Below are 20,231 nucleotides of genomic sequence, written 5' to 3'. Positions count from 1 at the left end.
TCTTCGTGCGACGATGGGCGCGACTACGCTCACCGGCATTGTTACGAAAGCGGGAGTGATGGCGAAGACGGTCACCATGACCGTAGCCAAGACCAAGACGCACCCCAAGCTGCTCAAGGTGCGCTTGCGCGACTCACACAGACGTATGTGCGGCACACGAAGTACCTCGTGCACGACCCCGACAACTCGCTGTCGATTGGCGAGCACATCCGTGCGCAGGCATGCCGTCCACTGTCCGCGCGCAAGCGCTTCGTCGTGGTCGAGCGCCTCGGCTTCCAGAACGCGCCGATGCACGACGAGCCCGAGTCGTCACAGGCCCTGCACCGCGCCAAAACAGAGGCGGCCATGTCCGCCGCGCAGCGTGAGTGGATCAAGATCGAGCAGCGCGTGAAGAACGAGTCCAAGGCGCGCGTGTAGCGGCAGCCCTTTCGTAGATACCCGACCTGGCCTGGCGCTCGGCCCGCGCTCGGCCTCTGGGCCGGCGTGGAGGTGCGTTTCTTCCCCCACACGATGAGCGAGGCTCCTGCCCCCCCCGCCGGCGCCGCGCGCGCGGCACGCGCGCCGATCGCGACGATGCCCAGGCTCGCCATGGTCGAGCGTGTGTATGCGCAGCTGCGCCGCATGCCCGAGTCGAAGACGCTCGCGCACCTCGTGCGCTTCCTCGGCACCTGGAGCGGCTCTGACAAGGTGTGTTTGTCTCACTCACGCAGTTCTTTATGATCGCGCAGTACGGCACCGGGCTCTTGGTCGCGCTTCTGCTGGGCTGGCAGCGCCTGCGTGCGCGCCGCGGCCCCTCTGCGCTCGTGGCGAGCCTGCGTGCGATCAATGGCCTGACGGCGGATGCGCGCATCCTCTTCCGTATCTGGGCCCTGCTGCCCATGCTCCAGTGGATGGTCCGCCTCGAGCGTGCCCCGCCGCCCACGCGCAACCTGCAGTTTATCGAGCGTCTGCAGGCGCTGTCCATGGTCGTGTACTCGCCCATGGAGGCTGTTGCGTACCTTGCGATGCACAAGATCCTCCCGGTGACCGACGCTGTGCAAAATTGGCTGTGGCTCTACGGTTGCCGCCTGTGGGCCGCGTACGTCGTGCTCGACTTTTGGCATATTATCGAGGACCACCGCGTGCTGCGCTCGAATGCCCGCGCCCTCGAGCAGAGCCGTGGCCACCCCAGTCCCGCCGAGTCAGAGAAGGGCATGTCCGACGAACAGCGCGAGACGCGCCGCCTGTGGACGGGCCTGCGCGAGCGCAAGCGCATGCTGCTCACGCAGTTCTGGGTCAACGTCGGCTACCTCCCGCTCACTGTGCACTGGTCGGTCGAGGGCGGCCTCCTTACGGAGGGCTGGGTCGGCTTCTTCGGCACGATCGCGGCGTTTGCAAGCACGCGCCTGCAGTGGAAGGCGACAGCGTAGCTATGTAGACATTGCAGCTTTTACGCGCATTATTAGCTCGTCAATGCTCGGGCGCGCCGCCGGATCGCGCGCAAGGCACTGCGAAATGAGTGTGCGGACCGCGTCCGAGTATGGATCGTCGGCCGGCCAGCTGTACGCGCCATTCGAAATGGCCAGCGCCAGCGAGCCGCCCTGCTCGGTCGTGGACGGCGTCTCGAACGGCGAGTGCAGGTACGCCATCGCATACAGCGTGCAGCCCAGCGACCAGATATCGACCTGCTCCGTGAGCTCCGTGTCTGTCTGCACATCGAACAGCTCGGGCGCGCGGTACGGCATGCTAGAGCGCTCCGCCGCGACGTCCTGCGCGGCGACGGCATCGCGGCGCGTACGGATCGGCACACGCGCGCGAATCGTGCTCCCAAAGTCCATGAGCAGCACCGACTCGCCATCCTCCGCAAGTAGCAGGTTGCTGCGTCAGTAGCGCAACGTACGCAGGCTTGATATCGCGGTGTGCATACGGCACCACCTCCCCGGGCCCGTCCGTGCTGCGCGCCTGCATCGGCGCAGCCATCGGGTACGCCTCGGCGTCGAACAAGAGCGCCGTATCGTCGCGGGTCACGTCCGGCGCCTCAACAGAGACGTGCGGCAGCGTGTATCTGTGCAAGGCACGCACACCCTCACATGCACCCAGGAACAGGCGCAGCATGCGCGCCTCGTCGAAGCGCGTGCCGCGCACGGCATGCGCGTGGATCTCGTCTTGCAGGTGGCCACGCGGCATGTACGGCAGCACCAGGTACACGAGCTTGCTCGTCCGCAGGCTCTCCTCGTCGTGCGCAGGCACCTGCCCCAGTATCAGCGACGCACCACGACCATCGTCCTGCACGACCGCAGCATCGACAAGCGGGAGCGTGTGCGGCCCGCGGAAGCGGCGCATCGCCTCGATCTCCGCGAGCGCCTCGCGTACCGACTCGGGGCCATGCTGGCACCGTATCTGCATTAGCAGGAGGCGCATACCTTTTTAAGTGCGTACAGCTCATGCGTGCGTGCATCGCGCACCAAATACACCATACTGAATCCACCCTCGCCGAGCAGACGCACAATCTCGTACGCTGTGCCATTCACATGCACAACGGACGAGCCAGACGCATGCGATAGGCACTGCCACAGAGCATACCATGCATCCTGTACATACAGCGTGGCCTGGCCCAGCACCTGCTGCATGGCATCAGGGAGCATCTCGCACGACCACGTCGTCGTGGCACGACTCGCCGCGCCGGGTCGGTGATGTGGAGGCTCCTCTTGCGCGCGCGTCGATGGCAGCAGGGCCCAGCACAGTGAAGCGTCATGCGCACGAGCTCGCCGTCGACCGCGACGGCAAGCGGCACATCACCGAGCCGCCGTCAGGGTCCGCATCTCCGGCTCCCGAGGCACCGGAGCGCATGTACTGCGTGTGCCGCCAGAGCTACGGTACGCCCGCCGGCTAACCGCAGACGATGAGCGTGTGATGATCGCGTGCGACTACTGCGACGAATGGTACCACGCCTCCTGCATCCAGATCAGCGAGGACAGCCTTGCTTTGATCGACACGTTCGTGTGCCCTCGCTGCGAGACAAGTACGTCTGACGGCCTGACACCAGCGGTGCCCCACCGCACCTCGTACAAGGTGCCGTGCCACCACGTCGGCTGCAACGAGCCGGCTCGCCTGCCCATGTCGCGCTACTGCTCGGACCGCTGCGGTATCGCCGAGGTGCTCGAACGCATCGAGCAGCTGCCGTACGCACGCACAGCCGCTGAGCGCGCGCGTCTGGCTCCCAAGACAACGGCCAGTGAGCCGACGCGCGGCCTCGTTCTCTGGGCACAGCCGGACCTGGCGACGCCCTCGCCGGACGTGGATGGCGCGGATAGCGCGTGGTTTGCGCACATTCGTGCGCACGTCACGCGCGGTGCGCAGCTCGCTCCCGCACTCGAGCCCGGTACGAGTCTCAGGGCGTACGTACGTGAACACGCGACGCGGCTGGATCTGTCGTCGTATGACTTGGCGCGCTGGACGCGCGAGCTTGCGCGCCTCGATGAGCAGTCGGCCGTGCTGCATGCACGTGTCGACTTGCTGGCCGCGCGCAGCAAGCTGCTACAGGCTGCCGAGGACCGGCAGTCGACACTTCCGGCCGTCGACGACAACGGCGCCAGCTGCCCGCCGTGTGGCTTTGACGAGCGCCTGTGTTGGGACGACGAGGCGCTCCTTGCATGGCTTGGCACGCCGGAAGGACAGGCATGCATCGGCGAGTCACGCACGGTGCCGTCGCCGGGTCCGGCGACAGCCACTCTCTGCCTCGTCGCCAAGCGGAGGTGCAAGCGACACGCCGACTGGTCGGCTGTACGTGGCGCCGAGCTCGACTTGCTGCGCGACGCACAGACGCAGCACCTGAGCGCCCTCTCGGAGCGCGCGCAGCAAGTGCGCCTCGCGATGCAGCATGCATAGACTACAGAACGAGACGCGCCACAGCGCCGCCCCAGCCGACGACGCCGGCGCCGACGAGGAACGCGGCCCAGCGCGGCTGACCGAGACGACCCCAACGCAGGCGCCTCGCCTCTACAAGCAGTGCGGTGCCAACGCACGCAAGCGCACCGGCGCCGGTGAGGCGGCATGCAAGGCACGGCTCGGTGGGCTCCGTGACGCTGTGCACGACCCACTGTGCGTTAGAATCGCTCCGTTCCATCTACGGTCCGGACGGTGCGGGCCCGGCCTGCTCAGACGACGCGCACCTTCTTGTCGTCGGCCACCGGCGTGACCTCCTTCGCCACGTCCTTGCTCGACTCGACGATCTTGTCCTTCAGGTCCTGCGTCTTGGCCTGCAGCTGGCCGACCTGCTTCTCAAATGCCTCCTTGCCCTGCTGGCTCAGTTCCGTAAAGCGCTCGTGTGCGGCCGTGCGGAAGTCCGACGTCTGGTCGACTGCGTTCGCAGCCTTCTCGCGCGCATCGCCGAACAGCTCGCCCACACGCTGCTGCAGCGCACCAAAGCGGGTGTCGGGCACCTCGCGCGTGCCTGTCGGCAAGAGGCGCACACCCGGCACCGACACAGGGTTGAACGAGCGCTCACAGTCCGTGTAGCCGGCACCCAGACCAAAGCCCGTGCCGAGCCACACTGGCCACGACCGCCGGCGGAGGAACAGCACCGAGAGCACCACACCCGCGCTGAAGCCAATGCCGGTCTTAACAATGGCGTTGCTCAGGCACAGGTCCATCTATAGTCAGCGTTTCACACGCACCTTCTTGTTAAGCACATCCTCACTCGCGAGGCGGCCTGGCGCCTTGTCGCTGCCACTCATGCTGGTTGTGGGAACCGCGTCCGCCGGCCGCGCTCGTCGTGCCGCCTGCCCCGGCCGGTCGGGCCCGTGCATCACGTGCTGTGGAGGCCCTCCGCCGACTCACGCGTGCTTCTCGGCTCATGGCGCCGCGCGCCGCGCCAGCGGATCATGAACGGGTGGCATGCCCTAACTGCGGCATCAATCTCCCCTTTGCGGTGATGAACGAGCACCTGGACCGGTGTCTTTCACACACACCCTCTCCTGAAAAAAAACGCGCACCGCCGACGAGTCCGCCCAGGCCCGCTAAGACGCCACGCGTCGGCGCATCGCGCCCATTTGCAGAGCGCATGCGGCCACAGGCGCTCGATGAGTATGTCGGTCAGACAGAAATTGTAAAAGGGACACTGCTAGGTCTGCTTCGCAAGGGCCAGATTCCGTCGATGGTCCTCTGGGGCCCGCCCGGCTCTGGCAAAACGACCCTCGCCCGCATCGTGACTCGGGAGGCAAACGGTACGCGCGCGCCCCCGCCGTACCGCTTTGTCGAAATGTCTGCAACGACGGCTACGGTAAATGATGTGAAGCGCGTGATCGATGAGGCAGTTCACCGACAACAGCTGACCGCGCAGAAAACTGTCCTCTTCATCGATGAGATCCAACGATTTAATCGCGCGCAGCAGGACCTGTTCTTGCCAGCGCTTGAGCGTGGACACATTACGCTGCTGGCGGCGACAACTGAGAACCCATCGTTCCGCCTTCAAAGTGCCTTGCTCTCGCGCCTGCGCGTCGTCGTTCTCGCCAAGCTCAGCGACGACGACTGCTTCGCTGTGCTACACACAGCTCTGAAGCGCGTGCGGTGTGGTGAAGACGATGTCCTCGAAGCCGGCTCATACGACTGGATCGACGAGACGCTGCTTCGCTGGATGGCACACATGGCCGACGGCGATGCACGCGCTGCTTTGCACATGCTCGAGCTGACCCTCGCCGCTGGCGATGATGCACGCGATACACCACGTCTCAAGGCCTCGCTACGTCGTACAGCGCAAGCATACGGTGCGTACCTACCGCTTACGCAGACCGCGCTGGCGACGCTCACTATGATACCATCAGTGCGCTTCATGTATGTCGGCTCACTAACGACAGAAAAGTATCCGCGGATCCGACCCGAATGCAGCACTCTACTGGCTTGCTCGCATGGTATGCGGTGGCGACGACCCTCTTTTTATTGCGCGTCGCCTGATCGTGTGTGCGTCGGAAGACTGTTGCTCCGCCGATGCACTGCAGCTTGCCGTGGCGACATACCGTGCATGTGAGATTGTAGGACTTCCTGAATGCGGAATCAACCTGTCTCACTGCGTTGTGGCGCTCGCTGAGTGGCCCAAGAGCACGCGCTCATACCGCGCATGGAAAAAAGTGCTCGCCCATGTCGAGTCGGACACACTTGTACGTGAATGCTTTTTCACATTAGCATCCGGTACCATTGCATATCCGCAATGCACCAACCAGGCTCATGAAGGATCTGGGGTATGGCGCCGAGTACCGCTACGAGCCACGGTTTGCCCATCCCGTACACCAAGAGTTCTTACCGCCGCCCATGCGCGGTACTCGGTTCCTATCGCCCCCTCCAGACGGCTTGAAAATTGTACCTATACCCGCGACGCAGGCGACTGGCCCTGGCTCGTGCCAGCGTCGGTTCCAAGTGGGGGAGCGATCCGTGGACCTCGATCTCCTGACCGAGTGGGAGCAGATTCACAACCACGGCGAGCCCTGGGCCGGCCGAGCACGAATCGAGGCACTTGCTCCTCGGAATTCACCCCCCTTGGCGTCTACGAAGCCGCCATCGACTCCATAGGCAGCATCCCTGCTGCTTTGATCTGGCGATCACCATAGCCGTCCCCAGACGGTCCGGTCACGTGGGCTTATAGGCTCGTCCGGTCGCCGTCGGCTCTACGGTCGAGCCTGAGCGACTGGTCGCGCGTGGCGGCGCCGCGCATCGAGTGTGCGCGAATGGAGCTCCTCACTGTTCCAGAGCTATGCGAGTATATTGGAACACTGAAAGTTGCCGAGCTGAAGGAACATATCAAGGCCTTCAATGAGCGTCTCCCCTTCAGCTCGCATATTCGACTATCTGGCAACAAACCTGAGCTGGCACAGCGACTGATCGAGGCCGTGGTAGCGGCTAGTACTGTATCGAGACACTATAATGAAATGCTTATCGTGATGATGCCCTTAGGTCTCTCGCACTGGTTGGGTGACGTGGCACGCATGCGACGAGCATCGCAACAGTACATGCATATGTATGGCCATTCACCTGGCACTGGGCCGGCCGGGACCAGTGGCACACGCCCTGCCAGCGGTACACAGACAGGAGGAACGAATGGTGGAGCTGCCTATGTTGCCGGAACATCTCGCTTGCCTACTGATACGAGCCTTTCGTCTCCGGCCTCATCGAGGTCGACGCCCACTCTCGCACAAGGCTCCCTTAAGCAGCTGCATTTTTGGCCGTCGCCTTTCTATGAGGTAAAAGAGTTTGTCTCGTCTATTGTGCAGGTACCTGAGGCCCCCCCACCGTCTGGGCGCCGCCAGGTCGGAATGTCGTTTACACTGTCGGCCCAGCAGGTCGAACTTTTGTTGCATACCCCGTACGTCTATGCGTCACACTCATGCCAGGTCTACCTACCAGCTGCGCCTTTTTTGTACGACATTTGAACACTTCATGGCCTCTGTCTCCCCGCCCAAGCAAGCTGCACCCGTGGAGTTTCCTCACACCAGCGAGGCTCGCATCAACGATCGCTCACTGGGTGTTAGCCTCAAAGGCAACAAAAAACATGTCGGGCGTGTGGCGCCGCCCAATCTCAACCGCCTCGGTCACCTGCATTTACAGCCAAACCGACTGAATCGTGTTGAATTGTCCTACGCAAATGCGCCAATGGTACGTCTGTACATCTTACACACAGCGGTATACCATGGTTATTGCTTTATGCAAAGTGACTAGTGCCGAGCAGCTCACGGAGCAGCTCAAGCTTAAGCAGTACCGGAGTAAAGAATCGGTAATTGAAAAAATGCGCCAGCAGGCGCAGGATGACGACATTGTCACCGGTGCATCCACGCTCAAGCTTACGTGCCCTCTTACATATGTCCGACTCGTTACGCCTTGTCGTGCCAATACATGCGACCATATCCAATGCTTTGATGCGCTCAGTTTCTATTCCATGAATGAACAGTCCCCCCAATGGCAGTGTCCTGTATGCAGCCAAGACATTAAATCGGAAGACCTGCGCCTGGATGGATACGTCGAAGATATCCTACGGCGTGTCCCCGCCCACCTCGATGCTGTCCTTGTCGAATCGGACGGCTCATGGCATTCGGCTGATGACCAATACCACTCTGGCTCGCCGATCCTGCAGGAACCGAGCTCTGTACAGCCGGACACACAGGATATGTTGGATACGCCGGAGGATACGCCCGAGCCAGGTGGTGAAACAATCTCGCTCACGCCTGCCAGCCATGCTATGGCGCCCAAGACCGAGATCGCCACGCCGCCTGCGGTTCAGTCACCTGCTGGCCGCACTTGGTTGCCCGATAATGCCACATTATACCTATCACAGCTAGACGTGGATGGATCGGCCCAAGTGGACTGCACGCCGCCTACGCCACTGCCACCCCCCGATGTGATTGACCTCACCTTCAGTAGTGATGATGATTCATAGCCGGTTCATGTGGAGGTTGTTGGAGGTGCGATAGGCTTGGGCTCGCGAAACCTGACCACCAACGGCGGGGAGGTCGACTACCATGGCCACCTCTGCGTCCGTGTACAACTATGAAAGAACAACTCGACAGATTCTTAAGAGGCATAGAAAAGATCCTGCGAGTTTCAGTGTCCATATCCATCCTCAATTTTTGCGCTTCGAGAAGCAGGTATGTGCATACATCTTATGTCCAGGATGGTTACTTTCTCTTTGATTCACGCACCAAGGTACGCCACGCAAATTGACCATGCAGGAGTTTCTTAACTATTTGTGCAACCAAATCATACCCGTGGACTTGATGGACGTGTTCCAACAGGCGGGTGTGCCGTTCTTTGAAGGCTGCTTGATCGTGGAAGTGCATGACCACCGCAAGCGGACGACCAACCCCGAACCCGCCACGTCTCAATACAAAGCAGATGGGCGCCGTGAACGCCCTAGCGACACTTCTATGTATTATTTGAGGGAGGGCGGTCGTTATGGTTTTCATTACACTCGCTACGGTGGACACTCGCACCCCTCTAATGAGGATACAGCCTTAGGCCCAGATGGCGTCGAAGTATACCGACTTGTATTGCGCCCCTCCGATGAGAGCTTGTGGAATGACCTACGCATGATGGATGCCCGCGCGGGCGGCCAGTGGTCTGATGAAGACGCCCTTGCGATCGAGGCGCAAATCGTCAACCTCACAGCACCACCACTGTGTCTAACACCTGATCCTCATGTTACACGGATTGCTAATCTCATGCTCAGCAGCACAGTTCCACCCTCGTTCTACACTGGCTCCCTGTCTTCTGACCCCTACACATCCCATCCCGTCACGGGTCACCGTCTGAACAGCATCGAGTTGGAAAAAGCGAAGAGTGAGGACGTGCGGCGCGAGCAGATTATGCAAATTATGAAAGATGGCTGGAAATCCGATCCAGGTCACTCGTCACGCGATGGAACTCATCACGGGGCCTCATTTATGCCAAGGTGTGTATAGTCTTTCTTACCACCAGCTTTTCGCGTCTTGACTTCCTGCGCAACTGGCGCAAGGGACGCTTGCAGGACTCTGAAGATACTGGGTCACCGGCTGTTTCCGGTTTGGACGGAGCCAAAGGCGATGCAAAAAAGCCCGCCAGTGCGAAAAAGAAGCGCGTCAAGGAGCCGGAAGATACAAAGCAGGCTCCTCCGGCTGTCGCCGGGCCGACAACGGGGGATACTAAGTCCAAGACAAAACGACGCAAGAAAGACGCCTCTCCCATTTCAGCGACTGAGGAAAAGAAACAGAAAAGGGCATCAGGCGCTAACAGCATGTCACCGAGCAACCCAGCGGCTCGTGGCTTGCCAGCCATGGCAGGCAAAATGGAGGGCCTTAGTCTTCCTGGGTCGAAACTTGCCAGTGCCATGCTACCCGGATACCAAGCGAGTCCCCCTATGGGTGTAAGCGTGGGAATAAATCCACTGGCTCCAGGCATGGGCCAGGGCGCTACTACGGGTTCGCCGTTTGTGCCGCCAGGCAGCCAGGTTTCAAGTGCAAAAGCGACAGGCTCCTGGTTTATGTCTTCATGACGTATCTATGTATAGTTAACTCTTTGTCTCGGCCACCTTCACTGCGCGACGGAGCCATCGCCGCCTGCGCGTAACAGCACGGTAGGAGCCGGAAATTTCATCCTCCGACATCTGATCAAGCTCATCCTCTTCCGTCTCACTCGTCATACTCGGGGTCTTGGGCACAGAAGTATCAACGCCATATGCATAGGGCGCTGGATGGCTCCAACAATTGTCCGTATAAACATAGCCCTGGTCGTCTACTCCAACCCGGCTCCAGGCTCCGCCCCAGTCGATTCGCCAGTCATCACCGTCGATCCATTCATAGCCTTCTTCCGGTTCGTGTCGGATCGTCTCGGCTGTGGTGTCTGATGCACTAAATCCATCACTGCCTCGAGTCCACGCTTGGCGCTCGCCTTGTTTCAGGTTTTGTGAGCCCCACGAGCGTTCATCTACTCCGTCTTGTCGACTAGAGAGTAAGCGCTGGTTTTCATAGACTTCCACGTTTTTCCAACCTCGCTCCCAAACATACTCAGGCAGACGATCCTCATCCAGCATATCCAAAAGGCGTTGCTTGAGGCGATGCTGACGCTGTGCACGGCGATGCGAGCGTCGAGCCGAGTGTACGTGTTTTTTAATGGCATTCAAGGCCGGCTGGAGCCATGGATGGTGATGAATCAGAACAAATTCGCCGGCCAGGAAAACAAGGAGGCGCCATGGAATGAGCGGCGCCACGAAGTACATGAGAACCAAGACAACAATCGACGCCTGGAAAATTCTCAAGGTTCGCGGCACATCCGACCAATTCAAGTATTTGACCACAGGCGAAATGTGGTCATAGCCATCGATAATCAGGCGCATCATGTTCTGGATATCACGCATATGCAAGAAGTACTTCATTTCCCCCTCCACGACGGGCCGAGGTTCGATGGGAGGCGCAGTGGGTTCGGTATGGAGTACATTGCAACCCTGCAGCACGGAGCGAAGCGCATCACCCGGCGGCATGTTGCGTGTCTCATCGGTTATAGGGAACCGGATAAAGAACGTATTGCACATGATGGTTACAGCAATTGCCGGCGGGACACAGATAAAAAGTCGCGGATGAAGCGATACCACAGCCCAAATGCCCATCCACAAGGACGTCCAGAGCCAGTCATCCCACATCAGCGTTGACTCAACACCGTCTTGAAATACAAACATGGGGCCAGACTTTTGCACAAAGCCACGGAAATTAACAGCGGTTGTTGGTACAGATAAGGGGGCCTTGCGCCTTTCGGTGGGTAGCCGCTTCGGCTCCTCATTCACCGCTAGGATTGACCGAATAATCATCGTGTTCATCGTGTCCATAGTGCGCTGAGAGAAGGAAAGTGTTGAGCGTACAGACTGGGGCCGATCTTCCGATCCCTCTGATATAGGAGACAAAATTTCATTTTCAGCGGTCTGTGCAGCTGTATTCAGCTTGGCAAGATTCGCCTCGGTGACCTTGTCCGGCTCCGATGGCATGGTGGCTCGGAAAGTCCGGGGATAGCGACGTGTTCTTTGCGGGGGAGCCCACGTGGCTCCATGTGGAAATACTGTAGGCTGCGCTCGACTACACCATTCGCATACGTATGGAGGACAGCATAGTGCATCGGGCCCTATGCCCGCGCATAGCGGTCCTCACGAGTCCTGATGTGGATTCATCGGTGCATGCGAATGGTGCTACGCATTTGGTGGATCTACTCCGACCTTTCGAGCATGCAACAGAAAATGTCACGTTGCGTACCTCCCAACTTGAGACTCGTGTAGCCCCTGTATACCCCGTTCGTTTCGACCGCCTCGATGCGTTCAAATATCAGGATGGCTTGGATATATGGGGTGAGTTCCTGGATATGATCCAGCGCAGTTTCCACGATAATCCAGTTGAGGACACAGTCGCTGTGCCCTTAGACCCTGGGGACATGGACAGGGCTACCTGGCAGACTCAAGTCCAAAAGGCACCAAATCTATTTCGGCACTTCATGTCACATATCTTGCATTTCCGGCCATTATGGCCTCACGATACCATGTCGCATCCATGTGCTTTGGTCCTGGCCGTCACGAGCCATGGTCCTGATCCACTAAACGCGTTCGCAAGCCTCTATGAGACGTGTCAAAAGAGCGAGATATTTGCGCAGCAAGCGTATATGGAAAGTAATTTGTTGCGCTGCTACTTGGTACTACATGATTGTGCCCAACTCGGGTCAGATATGACCCGTTCCATGGCTGTCCTGGACGAGGTGCGTAAGACATATGGTGTACATTGTGCATTGCTACCCATCAACTCGGCAAATGGTCCCGATGAAGACGCAGCAGCTTTTTTTGCAGCGGCCTTTGATGTAACGGACCCGCGCAATGCGCCCGAGACGCCTTCCATACCGAGGGGCGCAGCCTTGTCGATGGATGACATCCAGAGGCTTCGTGCCTACGTGCGTGAATTCATAATTAAGAGTCTGGTTCCCTTCTTGGAGAGTACTGTTCATCATCTGGGAGAGCAAGTGGCCGCCCAGCGCAAAGGTCTTACCGGCCGTCTACTAGGCGCTGGCCGCAAATTTTTCGCAGGCAGAACTGGCACATCAACACAAGGTATCGATGCGACGCAAGGGATATACCCAGCCAATTCTACGACTGCACAAACACGTCGTTTGGCAGATCTAGCTATGCATGTCCGTGATTATCGTCTTGCTGTGCAAATGTATGAAGCAGCTCGGCGGGATTTCCAATCCGACCAGGCCGCGTGGTACAGTGCCTTTGCTGCTGAAATGCTGTGTATTTCTCGCCTTCTCTACAGTTTTACTTCCAAGAGCTCACAGGGATCACTGGAGCCTCTGCTCATGGCTGCATGCGACGAATTCGCTAGCTCTCGAGCTGGAGCTTGGTTTTCTCTTCGTGCGGCTGTGCTCTATGCTCATCTCCAGCATGTCGTTGGGGATCATTACAGTGCAGCCATCGCATACTTACGGGTCGCTGATTCCTCGGATGAAGTGACTCGAGCGTTACTTTTAGAACACGCTTCTTGGGCGTATTTGCGTATGTCTCGTCCACATTTGCGCCGCAGTGCAGCAGCACTCTTACGCGCGGCATCACAATATAACTCTTGTGGACAAAAAACGCTCGCGCTCCGGGCCTTTTCTCGTCTACAAGACTATTACCGAACCCGGCACAGCTCTCTGCATGATTATACCCTCTTCCAGAAAAGTATTTTGTATCATACGTTGGGATTGATGGACGAAGCTCTCCAAGACCTTCTTCCATTACTTCACGGATGTATGCCTGACGTTGACGAGTCTCGTCTAAGGACACTGGAGAGTCTCGCTGCGGTTGCCAACAAGACAATCGTTTCTCTTCCTACACCCCTGATCCGCACCGAGGAGACTCGTATCGTGACCATGGGTCAGACGGAGGGCGTACCTGTGGCTGCTGTGCAGGAACCCTTCCAGGTCCACTTCACTGTCGCCAATACGTTTGGCGTGCAGCTGCGCATGTCAGATGTGCAGTTCCATTTTGTGATCGACGATACTGATGCGCCCGTCGAAGCTGACCACACAGTGGACACATTGTTGTGGGCGCCATACGAGTGCTCCCCTATCCAAGTGCCTATCTCACTACGCACAAAAGGAATGGTACGCTTGGATCGTATTACCTACAAACTGATGGATGTCCTTCCTGTGACACAGTCACTTGCAAAGCAGGGCCCTCGTCTAAATAAGACGCCCGAACAACGGCGTTCAAGAATGTATGGTCGAGATACTTCCCTCCTTGTCCAAATACGCGAGAGTATCCCTCGAATCCAATGCACAGTTAATGCACCTCCTCGTGCTGCGGTGGGCGAGCTAGTCGAGGTGACTTTGACGCTGAAGAATGTAAGTACCTCCTCTGCTCGCAATATATCGTTGGTCTCTTCGCCGTGTCACTTGATGCCTGTTCCCACTGCGAGCTCTAAACTTAAACTTCCTTGGCGTATACCCACACCTACACCTATTCCTCTTGATGACTTGGCTAGTCATGTTTCTGTGCCTATTTGCTTTCAATTTCCTGTGCTATCTCTGGGAACAGAGTACTTGACATGGCAAATTCAGTACCACAGTGATCAAGGTGAGATATTTACTACTCGACTTGAACACGAGATTCATACCTTCCCTATGCTAGAAGCGCAGGTCTCGTACAAGTTGGCAAGATCCGTGCAGCCACAGTATCATCTTCGTCTAACAATTAAAAATATCAGCCAGGATCCCATCGAAATTACTGGTATTGCCTTTGCCAGTTTACAGTGGCAATTGTCGCTTGATTTCAACCAAATTTCCCTAAACTCGGGTCATGCGGCGCAATGGCTTGTCTATGGGCAAAGAAAACAAGGTTTGGATACCCTTCGCACAACCGTGGAACTTCTTCGACCTTTCTTCCAGGGTCGCGAGGTTCCAGTTCATCCACCGGAACTACCCATGCAGGTCTTTAAGTACGGAGAAGGCCCAGTGCAATCACTATTGCATTGGCCAGCCCTCTACGCGGCTGTACGCAACGTTCACAGGCGTTACGAGGTGGAAAAATGGTATGACTGCCTCCCCACTCAGGTCCAGGAGGAAGTATTACCCCTCATGGATTCTAATCAGGTGGACATCATCGTCGCATGGCGTGCAGCGTCAGGTGTGGTAGGCGAAGCGCTCGTGAGTGGTGCCTACCTTGGTTTCCGCGATGATGCGGTCAGCAGCATCCAAGCCCTCGATTATCTACTTCATCAAGTCCCATCGACTCGCGCCATGTATACGGAAACTGATATGGAAAAACAGGCGGCTCGAGAACAACTGGCTGAGTCGCCGTTGATGCCTACGACTTGCCCTCTTTCTGTGTTAACTGGCACTCTGAAATTGACAGTGCCTGACCATGCACATGCCCTACAACTTCCTTTGTATGTTCGCAACGAATCGCCTTGGCCACTTTCATGCACTTTGTGGCTAGAGCCAGCGACTGATGTACAGGCAGTACCTCATGTGTCATGGCTCGGAAAGACAACACACCACATTTTAGTACCGGGCTGGTGTGCTGAGAAGGTGTCCGTCAAAGTACTGGTCGATGGCCCTGGCACGTATCGACTAGGTAATTGGCGTATCGAAGCGCGCATGTGCGATGGCGAAACGCCGGTGCGGTCCTTCAGTACTGCTGGATCGCTTACCACACCTTTCATCGCATATGGTCAAGAATGAACGGTAGTTTCCAAAGAGATATCCGACCATCCTTGCTGCCACATGCTAGCCAAGGCGGCAGATGGTCTGCTACCGTTTTCGATTCGAATTCGTCTTCCTCATAGCTGCTTGTATCATCCAATGTGTCAACCATATGTACCTGAGTATTGCGTGGGAAAGCCACCGCCTGAATACTCTCTTTATGGTACCTTAGGGAAGCCAATAGCTCCATTTTGGCACACGCATATACACGAGCTGTACCATCCCAGCATCCGACAACAACGACTTTCTCATCGTCGCGAATTGCCACACATGCTTGACCAGGGCGCTGTGTGGTATATACGATAGGTCTTACATTACTGTTCAATCCAATTTGAACAATAGAGCGATCAGCACCTACACTTAAAACATAATCGTGGCAAGGTGCTAGTCCCAGGGCTAGTACTGTCTCAATGTGGGGTTTGTATGACCACAGCTGGTGTGCCTCCCATGTATCTAATGAAAGGGACCATGCAATCACATGTCCATCTTCCATTCCAGTGACAATATCTAGGTGGTGAGAGTGTATGCGTGCCTGGATGGCCATGATAATAGGCGGTCGCTGCGCGCCAGATGCGATGACGTGAGAACGGCCGAGTGCCTCAACTACACGTCGTTTCGCTGGTAGCTCATACACATCGAGCCAAGCTGATTCAAGGGTATGAGGTACAACCATATAGGCTTTGAGAGAATTTTCTTCCGAAGCAAGTGTTACCATGGCGTAGCCGCAGTAATTCAGTGAATTAACGGGCAAGTCCATGATCAGCGTGGGCTCGGGGAGATCAGTTATCGCGCCACTGCCCAGAAGGGTAGAACTTCGCTCCGTAGGCATACTCCATATGCATATTTTATGATCACGGCCGTGTCTAGGATGAGCTACTTCAATACGTACGTCACAAGAAATCCAGACCAAACATCTGCACGTAAAATTGCTTCCTGATGTGGTTGAAAGAAGATATAGGGTCGGTATGTGGACATGCTGGTGATCGAGACGCGTCCACGCGCATCTCCGGCAATTAAGTCTTGTCCTCTGTTTGCAAATGCTAATGCGTGTATGGGTGAAGGAGCATGATGCCGCACAATCCACGCCGGCGAAGGCGACGCGAGCTGCGAGGACATCATTGTGGAGGTGCTACTTTATCCCTGCCCCATGTTTTCATTCGATTTTTGCGTGGACGAGGATCATGATGCGTCTTCCATCCGAGCATCTACAAATGCTGGCGTAAATGAAACTAAGAATATGTGTAAAATTCCTGCTCGAGAACACTCTTTGTCCAGCTTGGTAAGTAATTCTACTCCAACGTAGCGCGCCCAACTACCCGAGAAACTTTCTTACTCTCCTGTAATCGCCCATGATGGGGATGTGCCGGTGGTGCTAGCACGCCGAGACTTATTTGACGTTCGATTTCAGATTCTCAACGAAGATGGAACTATTGCGGACGAGCAGAGCGATTTGATACCTGGCGTTTATGAGGGAGGACTGAAAACGTGGGAGTGCTCTCTTGATCTAATTTCTGAAATCCATTCCAGGCTTCAGGGCGCTCGTCAGAATGACGCTGCATGGCCTTCCGGCCGTCACATTACTGAGGTCTGTTCTTGGCCATTGACCTCAGATTGGCTGCGGCACGGCATTGCCCTCCTGCTTCGTGCTACAAACTCTGTTCAGCGTGACACGCAATCCAGAACAGCCTTCCGTTCTTACAGTGTGCGACTACAATGAGCAAGTTTTGTCTCTTGTGAGTATACGATGGCTAACTTTAGGTGGTGTACCCAAATCTTTTGTTAGCTTGGTACTTTTCCGAAGCTGGCCCTGGCGCAGCTAAGGGTCAAAGTCAGCAGGAACCCGGCGACTTAGAGATGGATGATCACTTGCTAGATCAGTTCGAAAGCGCATTGTCTAATTCTGGCATTAAACTTCGCTTTTTCTCCGGGGGCTGGGATACTCTAGAGCTTGGGACGCCTGCGGATATTTTACTCACCAGTGAAACCACCTATGCCTTAGAAACGATACCCTCGTTGTGCCGCGCACTAAAAGCAGCAAGTTGGCCCACAAATGATAATGATATGGGTGGCATTATCCGTGAAACATCCATGATTTTGATTGCCTCTAAAGTTTTGTACTTTGGAGTTGGAGGGGGTATTGAACCATTCCGCACTGAAGTTCTTGCGCACCAAGGATGGTGTAAGCAAGTACGATCTTTTACAGCAGGGGTAGGGCGTGGGATTTTACAGATAGGCTGGTCCTCGTAGCTTTTTTTTCGCTAGTTATCATGATCCGTGCTCCCCAGGTCGCTGATTTCGTCTAGGTCGTCTTCGTCGATGTCGCTAGTCTGCCTAGCACTGTGCTGTTCCAGTTGCGTTGCATAATTTCTAACATATTCCCGAACCTTTTTGGCGTATTCTTGGGGGCTGTTTAGATATAAAGACGCAGCTTCACTATTCAGAGGATCTGATGGATTTGGGTACCTCAAGAGTTGAGGGAGAAAGGTTTCAAAGATATTGAAGCAATCGTACATAGGTGACCACGATTGATTGATAACGTCAAGACACACTGAGCCTGATGTTTCATCGATATTCGGATGGAAAATCCGATTGGTAAATCCAACTGAGGGCGACTTGTATGGATATTGTTCCGGGAGCTCGACATGAACACGCCAAATCCCATGTTCAAAAGGTGCTGTGTGAGTATTTACCCACATACTATCCGATGGTCCGTGGAAAGTCACATGGAATTCCCGAGTGCTATCGTTCACAAGTTGCACATCGTAATCGGACATGAGGCTGAATGAGTCTAGGGCTGCGTACAGTCTCATTACATCTGTCTCCATACGACGCTTTGACGAGCTGTTCAGCCAGTCAGTACGAAAGCATTAGAATTTACGTATCATATCGGCGACGGGTAGACTATCGCACAGGATGGGAGGTATAAACTAGTTGGCCGTGAAGTAATGGGGGCGCATGGGCCTCTTTGTGCCATCACCTGCGGTTTATTGGCTGTGTGCACCAGGCCAATCTTTTAGACATGGGATTTACGTCCTCTTAACTGATTTTGTCAAGATAGGCCATGCGACGTCGGCTGTTGACATGCTGGTGTCGTATTTTTTTAGTTAGAAAAGATAGTGTGGTATATTCTTTTAATATCGAACCATTTGTGCGATCTTCACCATCGCCGCGCTGCGGTCATGCTTGTTACACCTGCTGTTTGTTCCCCGCATTCAAGGAGGAGAGAAATGTAAGTGTGCATCTTGGGTTGCGTCTTTCTTTCGCCGCACGTCGACCCTACATATAACCTTAGCGATGGAAGCGCAAGAAATCTTGGCGAACATCGCCTTCACTACATCAGGTGCCCTGGTGGATCTAGTAGACAGTAAGTCTTCAAGGATGAGGCGCTTACATCTAAGAGAAAGTGATTGTGATTCTACGAGATGGACGTAAGCTGATTGGGGTTCTCCGTTCGTACGATCAATTTGGTACGTAAACAGCACGCTTATACAAGCCAATCTTGTACTGCAAGATACTCTGGAGCGCATTTTTCTGGGGAACAGATATGGGGACGTTCCTAAGGGTTTGTATATTGTGCGCGGCGAGAATGTCGTGCTCATGGGTGAGATCGATCTTGATAAGGAGGACGAGACCCCACAAACTGTGGCCTCATCGATACCCAGCTCTGCTATTCCTCAGCTGCTTGAGGCGCTGGCTGCTGAGAATGAATACAAGGACAAGTGGGAACAGCGTCGCACTGCGGTTCTCCGACGAGAGCGCGGCTTCTCGGGCGAGGGTGTGGAAGGTGATAGCTATTAGACCTATTGCCATTCGCATAGAGTATATATGAAGTTGGCGCATTCACATGTGCTGTGAAGCTTCTTTTCGCTTTTCTTGTTCCACCACCTCGTTGACCACCGTCGAGGCCTTCTCTTGGATAGACTGCTTTTCTTGTTCTTCAACAATGGTGTCGAGAGGAAGTTCTTGAGACTTGAGACGGGGAATACAGGAAGGGAGCAATACCAAATCGAGCGAGGGAAGTGCTGGTGTCGCCAGTGTATGATCCAACCATACACGCAACATCTGCTTCATCTGAGCAGCTGTCACGCTCACGGCACAGCTGTAACGAGTCAGTTTTGCATACACGTACAGTCCACGTTGGGTGCACGCATTGGCTAGCAGTTCCATGTTCACGTTCCCATCTTGCAGCACTTCAGCGACCTTCAGGCGCTTGTCGTCTTCCTGGAGTTGGCGCACATGGTCCATAATGCGTTTGCGGCGGAATCCATCTGTGCCCCACCTTGACAGGTTGTAGATGCTGGTGTTAGTCGTCAAACGTACATAGTAAGCTCTCGTAGAGAGGCGGTAGGAAGCGCAGCCAATGCGTCCTGAAGGGAATCACTTTTTGGTTGAACGTCTTGGGCCGTAGGGACCAGGACTTGAATCTTTTTGATAGCTTCTTCGCGATTTACTTCCAAGCGCTGGCGAATCTTTACAATCTGGCTAGGCAAAATGCAGGTTGACGGAAGAAGGAACGGGGTATAAATGACCATCAATGGGAGAAGCTCTTCCACAGTCACCAAGATCAGAAGAAAGAGAGGAAGCTTTAGCATGTCTGAAGAATGAGTCCTAATCATTTGTGTTTCCTCCCAGGTATAGTCGCGCTTCGTTTCGCGAACATGCTGCTGAACAGCCTTTACCAAGTCCCGGTTGCGCCAGATTTGCTTGACGCCATTCAAGTAAAAGCGGAAGAGGTATTTGACAGTAGACCATAAGTTTTTTACCCTTGATTTTATGCTTATATTCTTGCTTTCCTCCTTCTTGGGCTCTAACTTGGACCAACGGACCGTGGAGACATGAAGAGTACGCACAGGCGCGGTGGAACGCCAAGGGCGGGCCGCACGGTCCAGGGTTTCTGTGGCTAGCCTTTCATGTACGGTCAAAAGCCCGGTTTGAATCAATGCACCTCCAACACTGGGGCCCTTCAGAGCGCGGGAGACGAGAGCTTTTGTGGATATTCTGCACAACATGGTCTCGACCTG

General features: G+C 55.9%; 13 protein-coding genes and 1 pseudogene across 14 annotated transcripts; 9 read left to right on the top strand and 5 right to left on the bottom strand.

Moving 5' to 3' along the window:
• Window positions 1–13: 13 nt before the first annotated feature.
• MSY001_0463 (uncharacterized protein) lies at window positions 14–417 on the top strand (the record flags this gene model as incomplete). Its single annotated transcript, XM_018885547.1, has 2 exons — window positions 14–118; window positions 142–417. 2 exons carry the CDS (start codon window positions 14–16, stop codon window positions 415–417), a joined length of 381 nt encoding a protein of 126 aa, XP_018739092.1.
• A 93-nt stretch (window positions 418–510) lies between these two features.
• Window positions 511–1,409, top strand: MSY001_0462 (uncharacterized protein; the record flags this gene model as incomplete). Its single annotated transcript, XM_018885546.1, has 2 exons — window positions 511–687; window positions 711–1,409. The coding sequence occupies 2 exons, from the start codon at window positions 511–513 to the stop codon at window positions 1,407–1,409; spliced, it is 876 nt and encodes a 291-aa protein (XP_018739091.1).
• MSY001_0461 (uncharacterized protein) lies at window positions 1,410–2,624 on the bottom strand (the record flags this gene model as incomplete). Its single annotated transcript, XM_018885545.1, has 3 exons — window positions 1,410–1,829; window positions 1,876–2,379; window positions 2,403–2,624. 3 exons carry the CDS (start codon window positions 2,622–2,624, stop codon window positions 1,410–1,412), a joined length of 1,146 nt encoding a protein of 381 aa, XP_018739090.1.
• Window positions 2,564–3,867, top strand: MSY001_0460 (uncharacterized protein; the record flags this gene model as incomplete). The annotated part of the gene is made up of 2 exons (XM_018885544.1): window positions 2,564–2,836; window positions 2,944–3,867. The coding sequence occupies 2 exons, from the start codon at window positions 2,564–2,566 to the stop codon at window positions 3,865–3,867; spliced, it is 1,197 nt and encodes a 398-aa protein (XP_018739089.1).
• Window positions 3,868–4,136: 269 nt separating this feature from the next.
• MSY001_0459 (uncharacterized protein) lies at window positions 4,137–4,715 on the bottom strand (the record flags this gene model as incomplete). Its single annotated transcript, XM_018885543.1, has 2 exons — window positions 4,137–4,631; window positions 4,656–4,715. The coding sequence occupies 2 exons, from the start codon at window positions 4,713–4,715 to the stop codon at window positions 4,137–4,139; spliced, it is 555 nt and encodes a 184-aa protein (XP_018739088.1).
• Window positions 4,716–4,912: 197 nt separating this feature from the next.
• On the top strand, window positions 4,913–6,328 carry MSY001_0458 (uncharacterized protein; the record flags this gene model as incomplete). The annotated part of the gene is given in 4 exon segments (XM_018885541.1): window positions 4,913–5,811; window positions 5,840–6,134; window positions 6,160–6,258; window positions 6,269–6,328. 4 exon segments carry the CDS (start codon window positions 4,913–4,915, stop codon window positions 6,326–6,328), a joined length of 1,353 nt encoding a protein of 450 aa, XP_018739087.1.
• Window positions 6,329–6,698: 370 nt separating this feature from the next.
• MSY001_0457 (uncharacterized protein) lies at window positions 6,699–8,401 on the top strand (the record flags this gene model as incomplete). Its single annotated transcript, XM_018885540.1, has 3 exons — window positions 6,699–7,333; window positions 7,362–7,623; window positions 7,649–8,401. The coding sequence occupies 3 exons, from the start codon at window positions 6,699–6,701 to the stop codon at window positions 8,399–8,401; spliced, it is 1,650 nt and encodes a 549-aa protein (XP_018739086.1).
• Window positions 8,402–8,687: 286 nt separating this feature from the next.
• Window positions 8,688–9,991, top strand: MSY001_0456 (uncharacterized protein; the record flags this gene model as incomplete). Its single annotated transcript, XM_018885539.1, has 2 exons — window positions 8,688–9,416; window positions 9,488–9,991. The coding sequence occupies 2 exons, from the start codon at window positions 8,688–8,690 to the stop codon at window positions 9,989–9,991; spliced, it is 1,233 nt and encodes a 410-aa protein (XP_018739085.1).
• A 15-nt stretch (window positions 9,992–10,006) lies between these two features.
• On the bottom strand, window positions 10,007–11,473 carry MSY001_0455 (uncharacterized protein; the record flags this gene model as incomplete). The annotated part of the gene is made up of 1 exon (XM_018885538.1): window positions 10,007–11,473. One exon carries the CDS (start codon window positions 11,471–11,473, stop codon window positions 10,007–10,009), a length of 1,467 nt encoding a protein of 488 aa, XP_018739084.1.
• A 1,784-nt stretch (window positions 11,474–13,257) lies between these two features.
• Window positions 13,258–13,642, top strand: MSY001_0454 (uncharacterized protein; the record flags this gene model as incomplete). The annotated part of the gene is made up of 2 exons (XM_018885537.1): window positions 13,258–13,581; window positions 13,607–13,642. 2 exons carry the CDS (start codon window positions 13,258–13,260, stop codon window positions 13,640–13,642), a joined length of 360 nt encoding a protein of 119 aa, XP_018739083.1.
• A 1,809-nt stretch (window positions 13,643–15,451) lies between these two features.
• On the bottom strand, window positions 15,452–16,326 carry MSY001_0453 (annotated as a pseudogene). Its single transcript has 2 exons — window positions 16,100–16,326; window positions 15,452–16,073 (listed from the first exon to the last, which is right to left on the bottom strand). Coding segments are annotated over exons 1-2 (849 nt in total).
• A 738-nt stretch (window positions 16,327–17,064) lies between these two features.
• Window positions 17,065–17,422, top strand: MSY001_0452 (uncharacterized protein; the record flags this gene model as incomplete). The annotated part of the gene is made up of 2 exons (XM_018885536.1): window positions 17,065–17,334; window positions 17,369–17,422. 2 exons carry the CDS (start codon window positions 17,065–17,067, stop codon window positions 17,420–17,422), a joined length of 324 nt encoding a protein of 107 aa, XP_018739082.1.
• Window positions 17,423–18,504: 1,082 nt separating this feature from the next.
• Window positions 18,505–19,008, top strand: MSY001_0451 (uncharacterized protein; the record flags this gene model as incomplete). The annotated part of the gene is made up of 2 exons (XM_018885535.1): window positions 18,505–18,574; window positions 18,704–19,008. 2 exons carry the CDS (start codon window positions 18,505–18,507, stop codon window positions 19,006–19,008), a joined length of 375 nt encoding a protein of 124 aa, XP_018739081.1.
• A 42-nt stretch (window positions 19,009–19,050) lies between these two features.
• Window positions 19,051–19,826, bottom strand: MSY001_0450 (uncharacterized protein; the record flags this gene model as incomplete). The annotated part of the gene is made up of 2 exons (XM_018885534.1): window positions 19,051–19,507; window positions 19,531–19,826. 2 exons carry the CDS (start codon window positions 19,824–19,826, stop codon window positions 19,051–19,053), a joined length of 753 nt encoding a protein of 250 aa, XP_018739080.1.
• Between the last annotated feature and the right edge of the window lie 405 nt (window positions 19,827–20,231).

This window comes from Malassezia sympodialis, genomic scaffold (genome assembly GCF_000349305.1).
Source record: "Malassezia sympodialis ATCC 42132 genomic scaffold, msy_sf_2, whole genome shotgun sequence".
NCBI lineage: Eukaryota > Fungi > Basidiomycota > Malasseziomycetes > Malasseziales > Malasseziaceae > Malassezia > Malassezia sympodialis.
This window is presented reverse-complemented; position numbering and strand designations above follow the sequence as displayed.